Source organism: Danio aesculapii, chromosome 25, assembly GCF_903798145.1.
Source record: "Danio aesculapii chromosome 25, fDanAes4.1, whole genome shotgun sequence".
NCBI classification, from domain to species: domain Eukaryota; kingdom Metazoa; phylum Chordata; class Actinopteri; order Cypriniformes; family Danionidae; genus Danio; species Danio aesculapii.
The window spans coordinates 23,718,547-23,739,551 of record NC_079459.1 but is presented as its reverse complement, the minus strand read 5'-3'; the positions used below and the strand labels follow the sequence as shown (position 1 = coordinate 23,739,551).

At 38.5% G+C, this 21,005-nt stretch overlaps 3 protein-coding genes across 3 annotated transcripts in view; 1 reads left to right on the top strand and 2 right to left on the bottom strand.

Annotated features, from left to right (window-relative positions):
- The window catches only part of csnk2a2b (casein kinase 2, alpha prime polypeptide b), an 18,929-nt gene extending 17,160 nt beyond the window's left edge, over positions 1 to 1,769 (bottom strand). The window contains exon 1 of the mRNA XM_056451805.1: positions 815 to 1,769. Within this exon, the coding sequence (XP_056307780.1) occupies positions 815 to 918 (104 nt within the window). The 5' untranslated portion in view covers positions 919 to 1,769. The remainder of the gene's footprint in view (positions 1 to 814) is intronic.
- A 3,885-nt stretch (positions 1,770 to 5,654) lies between these two features.
- ccdc113 (coiled-coil domain containing 113) lies at positions 5,655 to 11,793 on the top strand. Its single transcript, XM_056451440.1, is given in 9 exon segments — positions 5,655 to 5,736; positions 6,051 to 6,168; positions 6,873 to 6,960; positions 6,963 to 7,027; positions 7,114 to 7,269; positions 9,197 to 9,433; positions 9,590 to 9,697; positions 11,404 to 11,559; positions 11,649 to 11,793. Coding segments are annotated over 9 exon segments (1,074 nt in total). The 5' UTR covers positions 5,655 to 5,665; the 3' UTR covers positions 11,724 to 11,793.
- A 7-nt stretch (positions 11,794 to 11,800) lies between these two features.
- On the bottom strand, positions 11,801 to 20,236 carry znf319b (zinc finger protein 319b). Its single transcript, XM_056451438.1, has 2 exons — positions 19,900 to 20,236; positions 11,801 to 18,267 (listed from the first exon to the last, which is right to left on the bottom strand). Exon 2 carries the CDS (start codon positions 18,002 to 18,004, stop codon positions 16,187 to 16,189), a length of 1,818 nt encoding a protein of 605 aa, XP_056307413.1. The 5' UTR covers positions 18,005 to 18,267; positions 19,900 to 20,236; the 3' UTR covers positions 11,801 to 16,186.
- Positions 20,237 to 21,005: the final 769 nt, after the last annotated feature.

Below are 21,005 nucleotides of genomic sequence, written 5' to 3'. Positions count from 1 at the left end.
GATAGATAGATAGATAGATAGATAGATAGATAGATAGATAGATAGATAGATAGATAGATAAGAATGCTGGAACCCAGTAATCATTGAGTTCCATAGTACTTTGGTTCCTATTATGAATATTAATGGTTGGCTGTTATCAAAACATGTTATCTTGTGTTCAACAGAAGAAACTCATAAATGTTTAAAACAAGTAAAGGGTGAGTAAATGGTGACAATGTTCATTTTTGGGTGAACTATCCCTATCCCATGATCAGTTCTTTGAATGTAGAGCTGCATGAAAAATGCTAAAGTATTATAATTTCATGTTCCACAGGGGGGAACAACGAAAAAATCCTAATAAATAATGACAGCGTATTCATCAAGCTTGTAATTATATATGTGCACCGTGCAAAACAGAAACACATTAACTCCTTCAGAGGAATCCAACCATTAAAACCACTAAATGTTCTATTAGTACACTGGTTTAGAATGGTAATTACAAGATGTGCATTGCACACTTGAGGGAATGAGTGCATTTGCATAAAATCTGTGGTTGCTGAAGAGGACACACACACACAGCTCTCTCTAACGCTGCATCTGTAAATCCGTTCATGTCATCCTCTCATCATCATCATCAGCAGCTCAAACAGGGGCTGCTCGATCGCAGATTGATGACTTTCCCAGCACGATCGATAGCGAACCTACTGCGCAAAGGAAAGCAGCAGACACACGCATAAAAAACCACACGCAAAACGCGCACGGATAGGCAGCTGGTTTTGAGACACACAACATTGGATGATGATGCACTCGGGCTTTTTATAGCTTAATCTCTCACCTCCAGGTGGGCACGTGGGCCTCATAGTCCCAGTATTCCCTGCTCTTCAAAGTGTTGACATCGGCATACACCCGAGACTTACTACCGGCCACCGGGCCGGGCATGGCGCGTGACGGGGCTCAGGGTGTACGAGAAATCTCCAAATCCAAACCAAAACACGCAAAAATAAAATAAAATATATAAACACGCGCGCACACACACAAACAAACGAAAAATCAGCGATTATGGGTAGACCAGCCAGGAAATAGGGTGTGATTGTATCCGATTGAGGCGTGTGATATCTGATAGCAGCGGCGGTAAAGATAAAGCGCGGTGGCCGCTGAGCAGCGCTCGTTCCCCGGCTTGACAGCGGCGCTCTGACCGCCTGGAGCTCCGAGGGTTGAAAATGAATGGTGGATAGTCTGTGAAATGCTCTGGTAGTGCGAATGCGATGTCTATTTCCGATCTGAATGTGTGAAGTTTTGTGAAAAGTTTAAAAATAGATAACAGGCGGGGGGGTTTGTTTAAATCTAATTATTGTGGGTTAAACCCCCCCACCACCCCAAAGGGGCCCCAAATCCCTAAATCCAAAGCATAGAGATCCGAGAAGAAAAACAAAAAGCGCCAGGATGTGATTCCTCTCAGTCTGGAGCAAGTGGCGTTGGAAAATATAGTCCACGGTTAGTGAGTAGAATTTAACTAACCACTGCCTAAGCTGGATATTGACTGGTTAGAGAGAGACGGAGAGAACGGGAGGCGGTGGACTAGAGATCGATGTTTAACCGATCTCCGCTAAAAACCGTGTCACAGTGACGTCGCGTGCGTAGCCGTTATGCAGGAATCGCGAAAAACGTTTAGAATCCCGTGCAGTGCTGTGCTTGTAAGCGGGGTTCGGGTTTTCCGGACCAATCCCCCCCGTGCTGCTGCAGGAAAAAACGGACTGTTACGGTTTGACCCGGAAACCCATGATAGCTTTATCAATTAGCATCGAAAATCCGGAAGTACAAGTTGCTATGGCCATTGGGCATGTCCGTCCGTTGCTATGCGCCCATATGTGAAACACTTCCGTTTGCACAACAGACTGACGCATGTACAACAGTCCCGTAGCCAGGGGGAGGGTTCGGGTGGTTCGAAAGACGTACCACTCGCTGACAAGGATCCAGAATTTGTCCCAACACGCGCTCATTTGTACTATTTTGAGTGCTACGCCATCATACATTGTGAAAATAACCCATTGAAAAAGGTTGTTGTGACTTCAGCTAATCAGTTTTAGCCAAAGCTAACAATTATTTTTCATGAGTCCAACATCAGCTGTGCGAGAAACATACAATATGTTTTTTAAATAAAGAAAACATTGCACAAGTGACTTTTATTCTAAATCGTGGCCCATTCTTCATCAATAAAAAGGTGTGAAACACCAACAAGCAGCCTTTATTGTAATTAATTCAAATACTAGTTTGGCTATTGTTGTTATCCATGATTTTCCAAATGTACTTTTTTACCAGAGAGGCTACAAAAACATTATTATTATTATTATTATTATTATTATTATTATTATTATTATTATTATTATTAATAATAATAATAATAATAATAATAATAAATTATTGTGTTTTAATTTTATATTATTCAACTGGCCAAATTCAAACTTAGGAAAGTTGAATATGCTGGCCAGTTTGTTATTTGCCTAATAAATAAAAATAGGAATCTTTTAAAGTTTTAAATTAAAAACTGTAGCCTCTTTTTTTCTTCTAATGATATATGATGTAATAAATTTGTATTTTAAAAAATAAGTATTCACAGCCTTCAGGGGACCCTAAACAGGATTTTATTTGGGGTCCTTTTGGTGCAAATACATTACAAATTATCATCAATCCTTAAGCACACTATAATTCTAAAACATGCATTATTGATTTTATTTGCGGCAACTTTACATCGTAATCTATTTTTGTAGAAGACTTACATTTTATTCTGCAGAAACAACTGCCTAGATGTAGTGTAGATAATCCAACCTTTTATTGCTACTTGCCACAAAACTAAACAATGAGACACAAAACTTTAAGCTGATCTGTAATTAAAGTTGACAGAAACAAAAACAGCTGGATGCAGACAATAACATACTTATTATTATTATTCAATCACAAGATGGCACCAGTCAAGAACAGCAGCAATAAACACAAATTTTTTAAAAATTAACTCTATAAAATGCTTTTCTTACTTATAGTTTTTGTATTTTTTCTAGTGCAAATATCTAGCAATTATAAGAAGCAATTTCTAGACAAAAAAAAATATTGTTTTTAGAAATGATCATTTGAAATTAAGTGATGCGGTGGCACAGTGGGTAGCGCTCTTGCCTCACAGCAAGAAGGTTGCTTGTTCAAGCCTCGTCTGGGTCAGTTGGCATTCCTGTGTGGAGTTTGCATGTTCTCCCCACACAAAAGAAAAATATTGTTTTTTTTTAAACAAATGTAATTATTTTCTTAAGCAAATTTTACATCCACAAATGGTAATTCTCAAATAGTAAACCTGGCTTTGTGGTCTTCTTAAAAGATATGGAGAATTAGATAAAGTTGATTTGAGGATCGACTAATAAGAAGCTTTAAAAACTGCCAAAATAGGCTCTGCTCTTAAGATCTTCGTATAAGTAATCTTAAATCAACCCTTGTAATTGCAAAAACCTTTAATGTTTTTTAGTTTTTTTCCTGTCTCTCCTTTTTATTTTTTGACGTTATTTTTCCATTGTTTCATATTGTACTGGACTTTTTTCAATGTCACTTATTGTTTGATATTGTATTTTGTGACATTTAAAGGCTTAACTAGGTTAATTAGGTTAACTAGGCAGGTTAAAGTAATTAGGCAAGTTATTTTTAAGTTATATAACGATGATTTGTTTTGTAGACTATCAAAAAAAAAAAAAAATAGCAGAAAGGGGCTAATAATTTTGACCTTAAAATGGCTTTTAAAAAATTTAAAACTGCTTTTATTCTAGCCGAAATAAAACAAATAAGACTTTCTCCAGAAGAAACAATAAATGCATACATACTGTGAACATTTCCTTGCTCTGTTAAACATCATTTGGGAAATATTTTCATTCATTCATTTTTTTTTTGGCTTAGTCCCTTTATTAATCCGGGGTCGCCAAAGCGGAATGAACCACCAACTTATCCAGCACATGTTTTACGCAGCGGATGCCCTTCCAGCCGTAACCCATCTCTGGGAAACACCCATACACACTCATTCAGACTCATACACTATGGACAATTTAGCCTACCCAATTCACCTGACCCGCATGTCTTTGGACTATGGGGGAAACCGGAGCACCCGGAGGAAACCCACGCGAATGCAAGGAGAACATGCAAACTCCACACAGAAACGCCAACTGACCTAGTACTACCAACTGCGCCACTGCATCACCTTGGGAAATTTTTAAAAACGAAAAAAAATTAAAAGTGGGCCTAATAATTCTGACTTCAACTGTGTGTGTATATATATATATATATATATATATATATATATATATATATATATATATATATATATATATATATATATATATATGTGTGTGTGTGTGTGTGTGTGTGTGTGTGCGTGTGTGTGTGTGCAATATTTTGTTTTTCTGCGATATATATTGCGATATACTGTATTTATACAATTCCGGCAAATAATTAGATAGCACTATTTGGAAAGAATATCTGGTCACTTTATTTTAAGGTTCAATTCTTACTCTTTAGCAATCTCTTATGACTTTTGCTTCAATAAACTCCTAATTTTCTCCTTATTAATAGTCATAGATATATAAATATATAAATATCTATGATTAATAGTTATTATGGTAGTTTAGGGATGTAGAATAACAACATAGAGAAAAGCAGCCAAAACGTCAATAACCTAGCAACTAGATAAAATTAAGAATTGGTCCTTAAAGTGTTATTAAATATAATTTAGGTTGATTGAGATGATTCTGTAGGGCAGTGACTCATGCATAAAATGTAATAAACACATTACAAGCATAGATAAATGCAATAGAGCAAAGATAAAAGTGAAATAAACTGCATGCTTTATTGATTTGTATATATGTAAAAATTACACTGCAATGTTAACTCAGGATTGCAGATATGCGATATGTGACTATTAAGGATTGCACACATTGCAATATCGATGCTGAAATGATCTTGTGCAGCCCTATTATAAATTATTTAAAGTTAGTGGTTTGAAAAGGCAATCCTTTAAATTGATCATAAACTGATATTAATAAGGGGCGGCGTGGTGGCACAGTGGGTAGCGCTGTCGCCTCACAGCAAGAAGGTTGCTGGTTCGAGCCTCTGCTGGGTCAGTTGTCATTTGTGTGTGGAGTTTGCATGTTCTCCCCGTGTTGGCGTGGGTTTCCTCCAGGTGCTACGATTTCCCTCACAAGTCCAACAGAATGGGCCCAAGACATTCGCAGGTGAATTGGGTGGGCTAAATTGTCTGTAGTGTATGTGTGTGAATGAGAAAGAATGGGTGTTTCCCAGAGGTGGGTTGCAGCTGGAAGGGAATCCGCTGTGTAAAACATATGCTGGATAAGTTGGCGGTTCTTTCCGCTGTGGTGATTAATAAAGGGACTACGCCAAAAAGAATGAATGAATGATTTTTCTAAATACTTCTGAAAGGATTTTATGGGGTTATAACTAGTAATTTAATTTAATAAAACAATGTAATAAACTAGTAATTTAATTCACTTATTTACATTTCAGAGTGTATAATTATCATCTTTTAAACGAATAAAATCATTATCATATTGCTTTGTCAAATATGAAACGTTCCTAATGTATGACGACGATAAGATGCGTTTTACTTTTGTTTACATGCTTAAACCTGTTGCCCATAGCAACCATGGCTGAAATGACAGAGGACAGCAAAAACGACACGGACCGAAAAGAACTTGTTGAACTTGTGGACCTAAAGTGAGTGACTTAAACTAAGGCACAAAAGATTAATTATTTACAGTCCTAACATATTCTTGCTGTCATATTAACTAAAACATAGAAAATAGATTAGGTTTATCCTGGAGAACGAGCCGCCGCCTTTTAGCTTAACATTAGCTTGTCCTGTCAGCAAACAATTGTGTGTCTTAATAACGTTATACCATTGTATAATAAGCATAACTACATCATAGATATTTACATATATGTAATATGTATCTATGTATATATCTATGTAACAACATGGTTAGTCTACGTTAAAACCGATTTGCATAACGTATTCGTATTTTCCTCAGTTTAACTTCCAATGCAGCTCTTCATGCAGAGATTGATTTGTTTGATCGATATATTAGTCGACTGGACCTACGGACGTTTGAAACTGCGTGGAAATGGCAAAATTTGGCTACGGTAACGGTACGTATTTGTGTTTAATTGGATAAACAAGTGTTTACAGGTCTAACTTAATGTTCAGTGCTTGGTGAGGTCTTTCATAAATTCTGCGTTATATACTTTAAAGCTTTTTTCTTATGAAGGGCCAAAAAAAAAAAAACTTGGTGGTGGACCGAAGGTAAATACACCAAACTATTACATTAAAGTTGCCATTGGTGATTTCCTAATTCATTAAAATTAACAAATAATTATAAAACATTGTTTAATATTAACTAATGCAGTATATATCTTTAATTTTGTAATGCACCTATTAAAGTAAAAAACAATCCCATTTATAACAGAATGGAGTTACACTAGTCGTCAAGCTGCACCTGCTTTTTTTTGCCTTGATTTGGTCGCCAATGTCTTGCATTGTCCTTTATTCGTTGATTGATAGTATTTATATTTTTAAAAATCAGATTTATTTACAGCATTTAATTGAAAAGGGTTGTGTTTTTGTAGCTCAGAATTAAAACAAAAACAAAAAAGTTACGTTAAATTAGAAATTACGATCTCTGTTAAAGACATTCGCCTCAACCTTCCCTATCATTTTCATGTGAGATGGTGGGCCAAATCAAAGGTTACCATGGGCCAACTTTGGTTTGCAGGCCCTAGTTTGGACATCTCTGCTTTAAAGAATACATAATGTTTAATTGTTTTATCATTCTTTGTAAATCTTTTGATACCAGATTCCAGGAAGGAAAGCTAAAGTACGTACCCCAGAGAGACAACAGCTCCTGACATTGGAACAGAAATGTGTTGTTGCCAAAAGCATTTACAAAAGATGATTGAAGATTTGAAGATAGTGAAAATCCATTCAGAAAAAGAGTTGGACAATTACAAGGTCATTAGTTATGAAACAAAGAACAAGCTAACGAGGCCTACACACAGACATTTGTATGCTTATATAACTGATTCTCCCCTCTTTAGGCAACTCTGGAAGAAGCTGATATCCACTTGGCGGAGATTAAAAAAGAGCGCTCCCATTTTAAACGCGACATTGTTAAAGAGCTGGAAGACAAAAAGAGCATGACAATGAGCGCTGAGAAGGTCATGAGATACATCGAGGACAAAATAAAGACCAAGGTAAAAGAAAACTTCAGATTTATTCCTCAAAAATGAAATATTTTTAGAACTTTTGATCACAACGAAATAAGACATTTTTAATAAAAATCATACATTCACTACTGATCGTCTTTTCACCCCAAAACATTCATAGAGCTCAACAAATAAAACTATATGTATCAAGCATCAGTCAGTCAATCATACTTGCTTGATGTGTGAGAACAAACCTCATTGGCTTTTGCAGAAGGTCAAATGTACACGTCATTCTATGGAGACCCGGAAGGGATGTGATGGTGGGGTAAAATGGATGGAAGAAAAAAAAATGGGTGGGAGAAAAAAAAAAACTGAGTAATAGGAATATATTTATTTCTTAGGTTTTATGCATTCTGTCGCAGAGATGTTTTGTGTTAGCTCGCAAAGATGTTTTGTGTTCCCTCGCAAAACTGTTGTTCCACAAACACTTCCTGTTCACTTCATACATGTCATCCCTCCTGTTTTTGCCAGGATTCTCCCGTATTTTATCATTCAATACCGCTATCATCCTATCATTAAGTATTTTAAGTATGGACGTGCTCCGTATGACAAACTGATCCCAGATAAGCTTCTGTACATGCTTTTTAAAGTGACACAATGAAGAGCAGCAAATAAATCTCTAGTTTTGTTTTGTTTGATAACAGAGGTGTCACTTTAAAGAAATTTAATTTTAAATAAGCAAACAGTGGGCATTGCTTGTTTTTTGTACCACGGGCCGAATGGACGTAGTAAAGTAAACATTTCATTCAGAAAGATCGAGAAAGGGGTTTTACAAGAGTTATTACAACCTAACAGACACTTCCTTCTCACCATTTCTGTTTGTTGTCAAAAGTGACAGTTGGAGCAGCGTTAGCCAGGCCAGTTACCTCAAAATCAAATCATCTGATAATTTAACTGAAAACAAACAGGAAGTTCATTTTCAGATTTCAGTTAAAGATTACAAAGGGCAGAAAACCCAGATTTTTTTTTTTCTTCCACTCATTTTTTCCCCCACCATCACGTCCCTTCCGGGTCTCTGTAAACTTATACCCCACAATAAAAATATTTTTGTAACTTTTGATCACAACGAAATAGTTCATTTTAAATAAAAAGCAGACATTTATGTTCCTCAATAGTCTGTTTACCCTAAAACTGATGGTACAAAACATTCATAGAGCTCAAAAAATAAAACTATATGTATCAAACATCAGTCAATCAATCATACTCGCTTGATGTGTGAGAACAAACCTCATTGGCTTTTGCAGAAGTTCAAATGTACACACCATACTAAACTTGATTGTTAAGTCATGACGTGTTGGTGTTGGTTTCCGGGTCCAAGCCGCTACTTATTTGCATTGAAAAAATATTCGTTTATGACTTTTGAGTCATATCACACATTAAAGTGAATTAAAAATATGCTCTACACATCAGTCTCTGGACGTGCTGCATCTCAGACACCAATATTTTAAGAATTTATTTTTAAAAAATTCACTTTCTGGCTATCGAATATTAGGCATGGATATACATATTGTGATCGTGATTTTCGAAATGTTTACATTGCTTTATATATGTTTATTATCATTTGTTGCGTCTCCCCATACAGTTTGATAGAGCGATTGGACCCAGAAGCCTCTCGCGTGACGTCACACTTAACAAGCAGATTAACACTGATTAATGCATAAACGTGTTCGTCTCAGTTCAGATGGATTTTTATTTTATTTTATTTTTTTTTATTCACTAACATAGAATTTTATAGAATTTTTGGAAGGACAGAAATCTCTCAGATTTAATAAATAAAATATTTTCATTTGTGTTTTAAAGATTAAACTATTTTTGGGACGAAGTCAGATTGAGTAAACTATGGCAGAAATTAAGTTTTTGAAATGATTTATATGAACAAATTTAAAATCACAATGTAGCATCCAAATCTTTCCAGGACATTTTGATTGAGAAGTTGCACCGGAAAAATTCAGCACTCCTCACACACAAGAAAAAACAGCAAGCCCAGCTCAGACAACAGGAGGAGATGGCTGAGGGTCTGACAGTGTTGGACTTTGAGCTGCTCAAGTTTGAGAACATCAGATATCGGAAGCAGCTGGATGAGCAAAACCTCAAACATGTGAATCTCAAACTGCTTGCTGTAAAGACACTGCAGACATTAAATTCTAATAAGGTGAGATTCTCAGTCAGATGTAGACGTCTGAAGATACTTGCTGATCTAGTATTTTGACAGGAATGCATGTGTAATTGTTGGCATTGAGCTGCTGATCTTAAACTATAAGCGATGTACTGTCTTGCCTAGAATTTCCTCAATGTCCCCATTTTGCAGGAGAAGCTTCATACCTTGACCAATGAGTCAGAAATGCTGAGTAGTGACAATGCTTTACGGATGAAATTACTGGTTAAGATTGAGGAGGAGACTGAGCAAGCGGAGGAGGTCAGGACAATTCAATTCTTTAAATGCTCTTGAAATTGATGACTTGTAAATAGACCATCGCTTCCAAAACCAACATTGCACAGTAACAACATGAGCAGAAATTGAAAATAAACTTAAAGTAAAAAGCTTCAAATTAATTGCTAAAATTGCTATGCATAACTGCTAATTTGCAGTTGCTAGTGTATTCTGAGAGGTTGCAGTTGCTGTAGAGTTAGGTGGTTAGTAGTGTGCTGCAAAGTAGTTTGTATGTAGTTGCTAAGATGGCTTTACATTTTGTAGCATCATTAGCAAGTTGCTGGCATCTTTCTAATAAGATTTACCAAGTTATCATCATGTTGCTAGCATGCATGTGCCAAGCAAGAATTTAGCATGCTGTTAACTCTCGTCTATCAATAATCAACATGTTTCTAGTATTAATTAGCATGTTACATAAATGAACAGCTTTCTAGCATGAATTAGCATTAACATATTTCTGCATGAATTAGCATGTTGCTATTCTGATTTCATATTTCTACCATGCATTAGCAAGTTGCTATCATTTGTCCAAAAGGTTCTACCAAGATATCATGTTGCTTACATGTATCTAGTATTAATTAGCATGTTGCTAACATTTGCCTTACATAAATAACATTGTTCTAGCATGAATTAGCATTAACAAATTTCTGCATTTAGTTAACATGCTTCTAACAAGAATTAGCATGTTTGTAGTCTGATTTCACATTTCTACCATGCATTAGCAAGTTGCTATCATTTTTCCAACAAGCTCTACCAAGTTATCTTGTTGCTAACATTTATCTAATATCAATTAACATGTTGCTAACATTTACCTTACATAAATTAACAAATTTCTGCACATAGTTAACGATTCTAAGAATAACTAGTGTTGCTAGCCTGACTTCACATTTCTACCATGCATTAGCAAGTTGCTATAATTTTACAACAATCTCTACCAAGTTGACTTGTTGCTAACGTGGATCTAGCATGAATTAACAAGTTGCAAACCCACTTATATTATGACTTACTTAACATGTTGTTAACATGTTTCTAAAGTTAATTCACATATAGGTTATGGACATGTTGTTAGCTGTTAATTTTGTTAATTTCCTAACATGTTTTCAACATTTATTATCATGCTGCTAATGTGTCTCCAGTATTAATTAGCATGTTGCTAATATTTGCCTATTTCTAACATATTTCTAGCATGAAGTAGCATTTACAAATTTCTGCATGTAGTTAACATCCTTCTATCATGAATTAGCATGTTTGTAGCCTGCTTTCACATTTCTACCATGCATTAGCAAGTTGCTAACGTGTACAGTATCTTGCAAGTATTAACAAGTTGCAAGGCCACTTATATCATGACTTACTCTGCATGCTGTTAACATGTTTTAAAGTTAATTCACATATACAAACATGTTGTTAAAGGTGTTAATTAAAAGTGTTAATAAACAATTAACATCTTGCCGACATGTTTTGAACATTTATTATCAAGCTACTAATGTGTTTAACAAGAAATAACATGTCGTTTACATGAATTGCCAATCTACTTGTTATGCATAATACATTATTTTAATAGTAACACTCTCCATAAACAGTTTAGTACATCATTGTCCTGTGAACATACCCCTAAAAGGCATTTGTACTAGTTAGATTGGTACTCCACTGGCCAAAACCCATTGTATTGATTTTTTTTCTTCCCCTGACAGGAACGAAACAAAGCAGAAGCTCTGAACAGGAAGTTGAGGGGCCAGTTGGCTGACTTTCACGTACCACATGTCCTCCAATATATCAAACTTAAAGAGTCCCATGGCCAGCTACAGAAGAGTGTTAGAGAATGGGAACGCAAGGTAGAGATTGCAGAGGTGAGGATTTTAAAAGTTTTTAAATACATTTTATTATTTAAATGCATGTTTTTTTTTTTTTAATGTTCAAATTCTTGCATTATTTCCAGATGGCATTAAAAACCTTCACAAAATCCTGGGACAAGCTTCGGTTTGCTGCTGGAGCTGGACTAGTTCCTATATAACAAGCAGTAGTAGATGCTAAATGTCTAAATCTGAATCAATTACAGCTAAATAAAAAAAAAAGACTCACAACAATGCATTATTAATGAAAAGGTTTATTAGTTAGTGCTGTGTATATTAAATGCTACATACAGATATTTCAGCATGAATGTCACATCAACCGCCACATGGAGTTTTCTTACTAGCTCATTCACAATCTACAATTTGAAAAAAAGCTAAGGTGAAGTACGTGCGCTCAGACACGCAAAAAACTTGGAACAGATAACGGGAACTAACACAGCAGGCATGCACGGGTGAAGAGGTCTCAAAACCAGAGAAAAGCCATCAAATATAACATTTCCCTGTGGTCTTGATACGTCTGCCAATAATATAGATATTTATATAGACATTTTAAACAATATTAATTGAAAAATTAATATACAAATGTGAAAGCATAAAAAAAAACAATATACTTTTCAAATCCGACTGCTCTTTGATTCCTAATGCCTACAGTTACAAAAAAGCCCCTTCATAATTAAAACAATAGATAAATAGATACCTTAAAGTGAAAACAAAATGGAGGCAAAGGGTTCTACAGTGAAACTAGATGCCCCTTCTTAAGGCCAAAGGTTCACTATGACCTCTAACCCTGCTGTACAGTACTAGGGAAAACCGAAGTGTGAAAGGGGGAGATGTTTCTCAATGGATAATACTGCATAAGCAACAGAGCTGACAATGTCACTTTGCCACAGGTAAGATCAGGGGTGCCCAAACTCGGTCCTGGAGGGCCAGTGTCCTGCAAAGTTTAGTTCAGACACACCTGGACCAGCTAATCAATCTCTTATAGGCTTTCTAGAAACATCCGTTCAGGTGTGTTGAGGCAAGTACGAGCTAAAATCTGCAGAACACCGGCCCTCCAGGACTGAGTTTGGGCACCCCTGGGTATGATCACGTGAAATTGTGATTAGGGGAAAGGGGGTACATAAACACTGCCATTTTTTGGGGTTCAAATTAATTGTGGCTTATAAAAAGTGGTAGCTTCTTGGAAAAACTAGCATTAATCTTGTATGAGTAACATTTACCCTCTGAATAAAATGTACATACTACAATTGTAGTAAATGCCATTACAAAAAAAACATCTAAAATGAACGCACTAGTGAGTATGCAACAAAGAAATATACTAAAAACATCTAAATAACATGCAATTAAGGCCTTAGAGGCCCAAAGTAAGCACTTTTCCTCCTGGATTTTGAAGAAAACTAAAAATGTATCTTAAAAGTCATACGCTTTACAGATTTTATAAAATAATTGAAAAAAGACTGACTGTAATGTTGTGAAAGGACAAATGACTGCAGGCAAGAAAGGATGTTGGCAGATTAGAGATCAATCATTAATCATAAATCTATACAGCAGAGTAAAAGATGACACTTTAGGCTACTATACAACAAATACAGTTGAGTCCTGTTGGGTAAAGAGAGGGGCTAGGGGCAAAAAACCTTTATAAAAACAGATCTAACTTTCAAACCTTAAACACACCAATTACAATCAAAAACTACATCTTAAAAAAAATGAAAATAATCTTTAAAAAGGCAAACCAAACATGTAAAGAATGTATGAATTACACATGAAGAAAAAAAGTAGTATAAAATCGTGGTGCAGTTTAAGAAAAGACAATACAATATCTAATGACAGGACTGGTAAACAAGTTGCATACATACTAACTATGTACATACAGTAATACAGGAAGCCTTTTCAGGTTTTTAGGCAATTTGTCAGGACAGCTGTACTGAGTCTTGTGGTAATATGAACCGCTTGTATACAAGATCGAAGTTTACATTTCTATATAGATTCTATATATTTACGTATAATCTCAGTGAAATGTAGAGACCGTCTGAGGTCGTTATACTTCTGCTGGTTAACAATCTGTCCCATTTAGGGTGTGGTACAGTACGATGATGGTTTTTGGTACATACCATTAGTTGCCACAACGAGGGGAAAGTCAACATTGATATATACAGACAGTTTCGACAGTTCATGACAGCACAACTCCGTCCCCCATTTTGTTTTGTCTTTAGCTGTGGGGCAAACTAAATGCACAGTAGGTTCTCCAAATGTGCATTAAAATGTACTCGTTTTTGAGCAAGGCTAGTGATCGGAGTAGAGTTATTACATAGAGGCACACAGTAAGCAGTATCTCAACTTGTACTTCAATGCAATACTATAAATGGACAGCTGTGTTTTTATGTGAAGGTTCAACACTGAACAAACTGCTGCAGAACAAATCATTTTTTGTCTTGTGGTATTGAATTCTAAAGGGAGTATCAGCCACTTTTCCACTGTAGGTCTAGTGTGAGCCAGGTCTAACAACAGGCAAGATAGGGGCAATAGCTTGATGTGTAATTGTGATATATTTCTGCCTCATATGATCGCAATCCGTAGTTGTTTCAGGCACTCCTCAATAGTGGGCAGTTGCGGCAAAATATTTAAGGAGTAAGACTTGTAATCAAAAGGTTGCAGGTTCAATTCCTGGTCCTGCCAGGAGTTGAAGATGGGAAGAGAGAATGAACCGCTCTCTATATCTTCAATACCCAGCTGAGGTGCCCCTGAGCAAGTCACCTAACCCCTAATTCAGGGGTGCCCAAACTCAGTCCTTAAGGGCCGATGTCCTGCAGGTTTTAGCTCCAACTTGCCTCAAAACTCCTGCAAGGATGTTTCTAGAAAGCCTAGTAAGAGCTTGATTAGCTAGTCCAGGTGTGTCTAATTGGGGTTGGAACTAAACCTTGGAGCCCCTCCAGGACCAAGTTTGGGCACCCCTGCTCTAATTGCTCTATGGGCATTGGAATCAAAAGCTGCCCACTGCTCCGGTTGTATGCTCACTGTAGCCCATAGGTCTCAAACTGGATTCCTGGAGGGCCGCAGCTCTACAGTTTTGCTCGAAGTGTGTGAGTTGGAGCTAAACGATGCAGAGCTGTGGCCCTCCAGGAATTGAGTTTGAGACCACTGCTGTAACCCCTTTCACACATACAGACTTTTCTAGAAAATTACCAGCAAAGGAATTTCCGGAAAGGGATCATGTGTGAACAGGCCCTTTTTGAAAATACAAGTAAATTTGGTCTGGCAATTTTCTGGAAAGCGAAGTTGTAACATTACTGCTAATTTCCCAGAATGCTGCTCAATGTGAACACAGAAGGAAAATTACCGGAAAGAGCGCATTCACGTTAAGAAGGTGCTGACGTCTTTAAATCCTTCTCCAGACTGCTGCTTGATAGTCAGTTAACGTTTCATTGATCATGCGAACTGTGGAAAAAATGATCGATAAAATGCTTATGATAAACCGCTGTGAGTTTACCTGAGAGCTCTGCGTTCAGCTGCTTGCACGTGGAGTGCTCCTGTGAGTCAGATTTGAGTAGCCTACAACACCGGTAGATTTTCGTTTAAAAAAAAAAAGCTCTCACAAGCTGCAGCACAAACACAAATGTAGGCTACATCTCGATATGCGAAAATGTTCCAACATATCTTTTCATTGAAGTTGTTCACAATATCCATCAGAATTTGCAATGTCATCAAATGTGTAAACAAAGCTGTTTTTAGCTGTTGTTCTGCCGGATGGTAACCTTGGTGGATTTTTTCCTAGTCACTTGGTCTGTCTCTGGGACAAAAGCAGTTACATGAATGATAAATAAAAGTGAAACCATCAAGAAAGGACTGACCTTCTTCTTGTTTAAAACAAATGCGGCCATTTACAGCTCATTTTTGGTTAGTGATGTCAGAATTTACCGGTATTTTGGAGTGGATGTGTGAATGGTCCTTGCCTGTGTGAACAGCACATATTTGAATTTACCTGTAAAGTCGTTCTAGTAATTTTCCGGATATTTACCGGTATCACTGTGTGAAAGGGGCTTGTTTGTCACTTGGATAGGTTAAAAGTAGAGGACCAATATTGAGTATTGGCAAAACCATAATTGACAAGACTCACTTCAAATAATCCACATTTAGCCTGCTTTTGAACAAAGATATTTAGCAGGCCTTAAACCCTGACTGTTGACCTTGAGGAAGCCCCGAGTTGCCTGAACATACTCGGAAAGGACAATGTAAAGGTGTCTGGCCCTGGCACGCACTAGCACACACACTTTTTTTCTGACATTGGAAACTCATCTATTGTGAGCCACATCTGGTCATCAAGCCATGATGCAGGTCAAATACCTTTCTAATGTAGTCACAGTGCTGTATAGGATAGACTTCGGAGATCTGTTTCCCAGGATCTTCCCAGGATTCAGACATAAACCAACAAATGATAATTCATCTTTAACTTGTTGCCAATCAAACTCATTCAAAGTATGCTGCTCGAGGGATAACTACTGGTGCATATGCACGTTTTTCACAAAATTGAGGTATTGTGTGGTTACTGGGCCTTGTAAGGATTAAATTGACCAGGGTAGTTTGCTGAGATTGCTAATACAATACAAATCTTAGTTGGGGGCACAAGTTACTGAATGAGAGAGGACACAGGGTACCCCCCACCTTCAGCTGTGTGCTGGACAGTGTGCTCCTGAAGGGCCCCTAGATCAGCAAAGCGCTCTCCGCACCATACACATTTAAACTGAGCATCTCTAGCATGCACACTTTGATGCTTGGCTAGATGTTCACGCTGCTTGAAGCCCTTGTCACAGCTGGCACACTTGTAAGGCTTCTCTCCAGTGTGGACGCGCCTGTGGCGCTGCATCTCTGAGGAATACTTGAAGCGCTTCTCACAGTCTGGACACTTCAAGGGTTTCTCCCGAGATGGGTCGCATCGATGCTGCACAAACTCTGAGGAGGAAAGGAAGCGTCGGTCACACAGCGAGCACTTGAGAGGTTTCTCTGTGCAGTGGGAGTTCTGATGCCGCTGTAGCGTTGTGGCCTTCTTGTAAGCCTTTCCGCAGACGTCACACTTGTAGGGTTTGTCTGGATTTGTGGGTGTTGAGGAAGACTCACCACATTTGTGACGAAGCAGCTCCCCGGACTGGCTAAAGCCCTTGCCACACGATGCACACTTGAAGAGGTTGTCCATGCCATGAACATGCTGGTGGTACAACAGGTGTGATGGCTGCAGGAAGCCCTTGTCGCACAGGTTGCATTTGAAAGGGCGGTCAGCGGAGGGCTTGTGTGTACGCCGGTGGCGCACCAGGGCGTATTGTTGTTTAAAGCTCATCTGGCAGTCTTCACAGTGGAACGGGCGTTCCTCCGAGTGGGTGCGTTCGTGTTGTCTTAGGTCGGAAGGACGCTTGAATCCCTTCCCACAAGTGGCACAGCGAAATGGCCGAGCACCCTGAGGCTGACACTGGTGATGGAGGAGCTCGGAAGACTCTTTGAAATGCAACTCGCAAAGGTTGCACTTGAACAAGTGCTCGCCTGAGTGGGCATACATGTGACGGACTAGATGGGACCGATGCTTGAAGCTCTTTTCACACACTGCACACTTGAATGGCCGTTCGGAGCTGTGGGTACGCTGGTGGTGGGCTAGATGAGATGACTGGCTGAAGCTTTTGTCGCATGTTTCACATTTAAACGGCTTTTCACCAGTGTGGACGCGTTCGTGACGGGTCAGCTCAGATAAGTGACGGAAGCCCTTGGTGCACACTGAACACTTGTAGGGTCTGTCAGGATGTGAAGGCTCAAATGTAGGCTGGCCTGATGTCCCAACAGCAGCGCTGCCACTGGACGATGCTTCATCATTTGATGGCTGGCCTGGAGTAGCTGATGAAGTTGGGGTGGCATTTCCAGAGCCCGGCCGATAGGTTTTTTCACATATAGAGCACTTCATGGGGTTCCCGCTGTTGTGAGCATTGTGATGCTGCGCTAATGAAGTTAGCAGGGAGAAGCCCATTTTGCACACTCCACAAACAAAGGGTTTCTGTTCCACCTGCACGCATTGGTGCTCCAACAGGTCGGTGGCTTGGTGGAAGATCTTTAGACACTGTGTGCACTGAAATGAACGGTCTTGGCTCACCATGCACTGGTGCTCATGTGGATTAGCCAAATGGGAGATGTCATGGCCACATGCACCACATTTATGCCCTCCCTCGTTCCCTACATGCAGTGAGGGCTGCTGTGATTGTGCCGGGTGCTGCTGCTGTTGGTTGTGCTGCTGACTGTGGTGCTGTTGCTGCTGCTGCTGTTGTTGTTGTTGTTGCTGCTGCTGCAACGTTGTGTCCGGCTGGAGGACGATGCCATAGACGGTGCAGCCTAGTGCATCTGCCCCTGGTGGGATGGTGTGCACCACTGGAGGCGGGGCAACAGCATGCTGCTGCCACGCCTCCGTCATCCGGGCTCTAGTGTATGGATTCAGCTTTGAGCTGTAGTTGGACCTCTTTCCAGATGAATTCAGGGGGAAGGGATTGCTGGGCTGCCCGCGATGGGAAAGGTGGGGAGGCAGAGAGGAACTTATTTTGACAGCTCTTGTGAGGACGACAAATGGAGAAAAAAGTCAAACGTGTCAACAACACGTTATGGTTTGATTTCAAAGAAGAACTGACATGGATGTGAGACACATCCAAAAGTTTAAAAGAGCTTGAGGTTCTTCATCACCTGTAGAAGGAAGATAACGTTAAAGATTAGATTAAACGCATTCGATAAAACACTACAGCTCATCATAGGAGCCATTCACATTGCAGAGCTCCACAAAAAAGGAAGTTTTGAGCCATTTGATGGAATCAATATGTGTAATTTAATAACAAATCAAAAGTTGTTTTTGCACATTACATCAATTTAACTTTTACAAAAAAAGCATTATTTAGAAATTGCACTAAGTATAAAACGTAAAGTCTTTTGGGTTTGGCCTGCACCCCCCCCAACCGCCAACAAGACACAGCTCATAGTAATAACCATAGTAATAGCCTTTAGTTCAAATAAAATTACTACTGTTTGAATGGTTCTAGAATGGCGCAGTGGTTAGCGCTGTCACTTCACAGCAAGAAGGTTGCTCGTTTCCGTGTGGAGTTTGCATGTTCTCCCCGTGTTCACGTGGGTTTCCTCCAGGTGCTCCAGTTTCCCCACAGTTTAAAGACGTGTTGTAGGAGAATTGGGCAAGCTAAATTGTCAGTAGTGTATATGTGTGAATGAGAGTGTGTGGGTGTTTCCCAGTGATGGCTTGCAGCTGGAAGGGCATCCGCACTGTAAAACTTTTACTAGATAAATTGGCGGTTCATTCCGCTGTGGAGACCCCTGATGAATAAAGGAACTAAGTCGGAAAAAAATGAATGAATGACTGACTAGTTCTGATCAGTCTGGGTCTCCCGGTCCTACTCAAAAAGAAATAATAAGAGCCAGATATTCCATGCTTTTATAATTGAAAGCGTTTGGAGTAAAATTTTACAAATTTAACTGACTGTCCACATGACTGTCTGATCTCCCATAGTTTTAGTCTTATTTTTTTCACAGGTCAGAACTTTTTCAGCTGGCTGACACAGGCAATCTTTAAGGCTGCTCTGTGCCTGCTTAAAAGTCAATATAAAAACAATGGTACATAACATCCAGGCAAGTTATGCCTGCTCTGTCTATTCAACACATCCCTCTGTTGTAAACAAATATGCAACTTCAGTGTAAAAATGTATGCCACCTCTGGAAAGTTTAATTTTTTTTAGCAAAAAGCAATAGACTGAGTTTAAATCATAAAAATACAAATAAAAAACCTAACGAGTTGTTTCGATACGACAGCCTAAAATAATACTTGATAGGGCAGTATATTATTCAAATAAGAATTTACCCATGTGGGAGCATCAGTCAAGTGGACACCCCTAGGCTGTAATGCTGAATGTTTGCATAACAGAATGTGTTTAAAATGCAAAGCTGGGTCATTTTTAAGAGATAGCTCTACACATGTCCAAAAGCATGCACGTGTAGTTATGAAAATACTGTAGTACATAAAACTATTTAACGACAGACCCTTGTCCGCTGCGCGTTTGTTTACACACAGTTCGCGCAAACATATTCGCGTTTTATCGCAGTGCATAAAAGCCGGTGACAAAATTCAAATGTTAGGCATCACTGTTGTTTATATCCAACACAAAACCCAATCCCTTATAAAACAGGTGGGTTTTGCAGTCACCTGAAAGAAAACAAACACAGCTTTGCAAAATGGCTAGCGAAATTTGCTAACAGGCTAACTGCAGCTTTGCAGCACAAACATCCTTCTAAATTATATTCAGAAATGCATATTACCTTTTCCAGAAGCGAGTTCCACGCATGCTTATTTTCAGCAACAGACTTTCAATTAAAAATAGAGATTGTGGTGTTTTTGAAGGCCGTAAATCCTCTCGCCGATCCGCGGTCTCTGGTAGGCCGCACCCCCTGACCATTGCCTACAAAAACACATGAAAACCCCGCCGAAGCTCCGGATCTCTCTCTGGTTGTTTCGATAAAAATCGGTAACAATCTTTTCGGGGTTTGCAGCGCATTTAGCGAAGCTGCCTGGCGAAGAGAGCCCGACACACAGTGGATTTTATTTCGGGCTTATATCGCTGACCACCGAAACCCCCGACAGCCGCACAGGAACCTGAATAACACATAATTGGCATCTTCACAAAACATACCGGAACTTCATGAATATTATTCAAAAATTACTTTATACAAATACATATTCATACTAAAAACTAAACCGCTACATATTAAATGCGTTTACAATTGTTTTCGGCTTATAGACAAGTAATTTCATATTATAACACTTTTTGAGGTTGTACATGACCGGATAATAGTGTGAGAAAACAAATGTCAACATTTTGGTCATGTAAACATGCGTTTGTCAAATTATAAGTGTAGAGATACACTGGTGTTTTTATAGGGGTTCTTGTCCTGATTAATGTCGTTGTTTTATTTTTTAACGAAATGAGCGAAATGCAAAACAGCCGGAACCATTTGAATCAATCGTTGCTGTAGTGGGACGCTGTGTGATGAGGCACAGTTTGGTTTCGGTAAGAGATCCGAATCATTCAGAGTTATTTCGAATCAGTTTGAAAGAACTGGTCCCAAAACTGAACAGCAACTAGTATCATTCGTTTAAATAAAAAAATTAGGAATATGATATGAAAATGTGTATAAATATAGGATTTAGACGATAAACGGGAAATATTAACACTGTTTCGTTTGTGTGTGGATATACAACGACCATATTAAATGAATGAACGCATAAACACACTTTTAAAAAATACGTCTACTAAAATTTTCACCTGTTATATTTCACTTGGTTTTCGGTACATTCATTTTCTGCAGAAATAAACCGGCGGCTTCGTTAATGTTTGTGGTTGAATCGTTTTGATCGGTTCAACGGA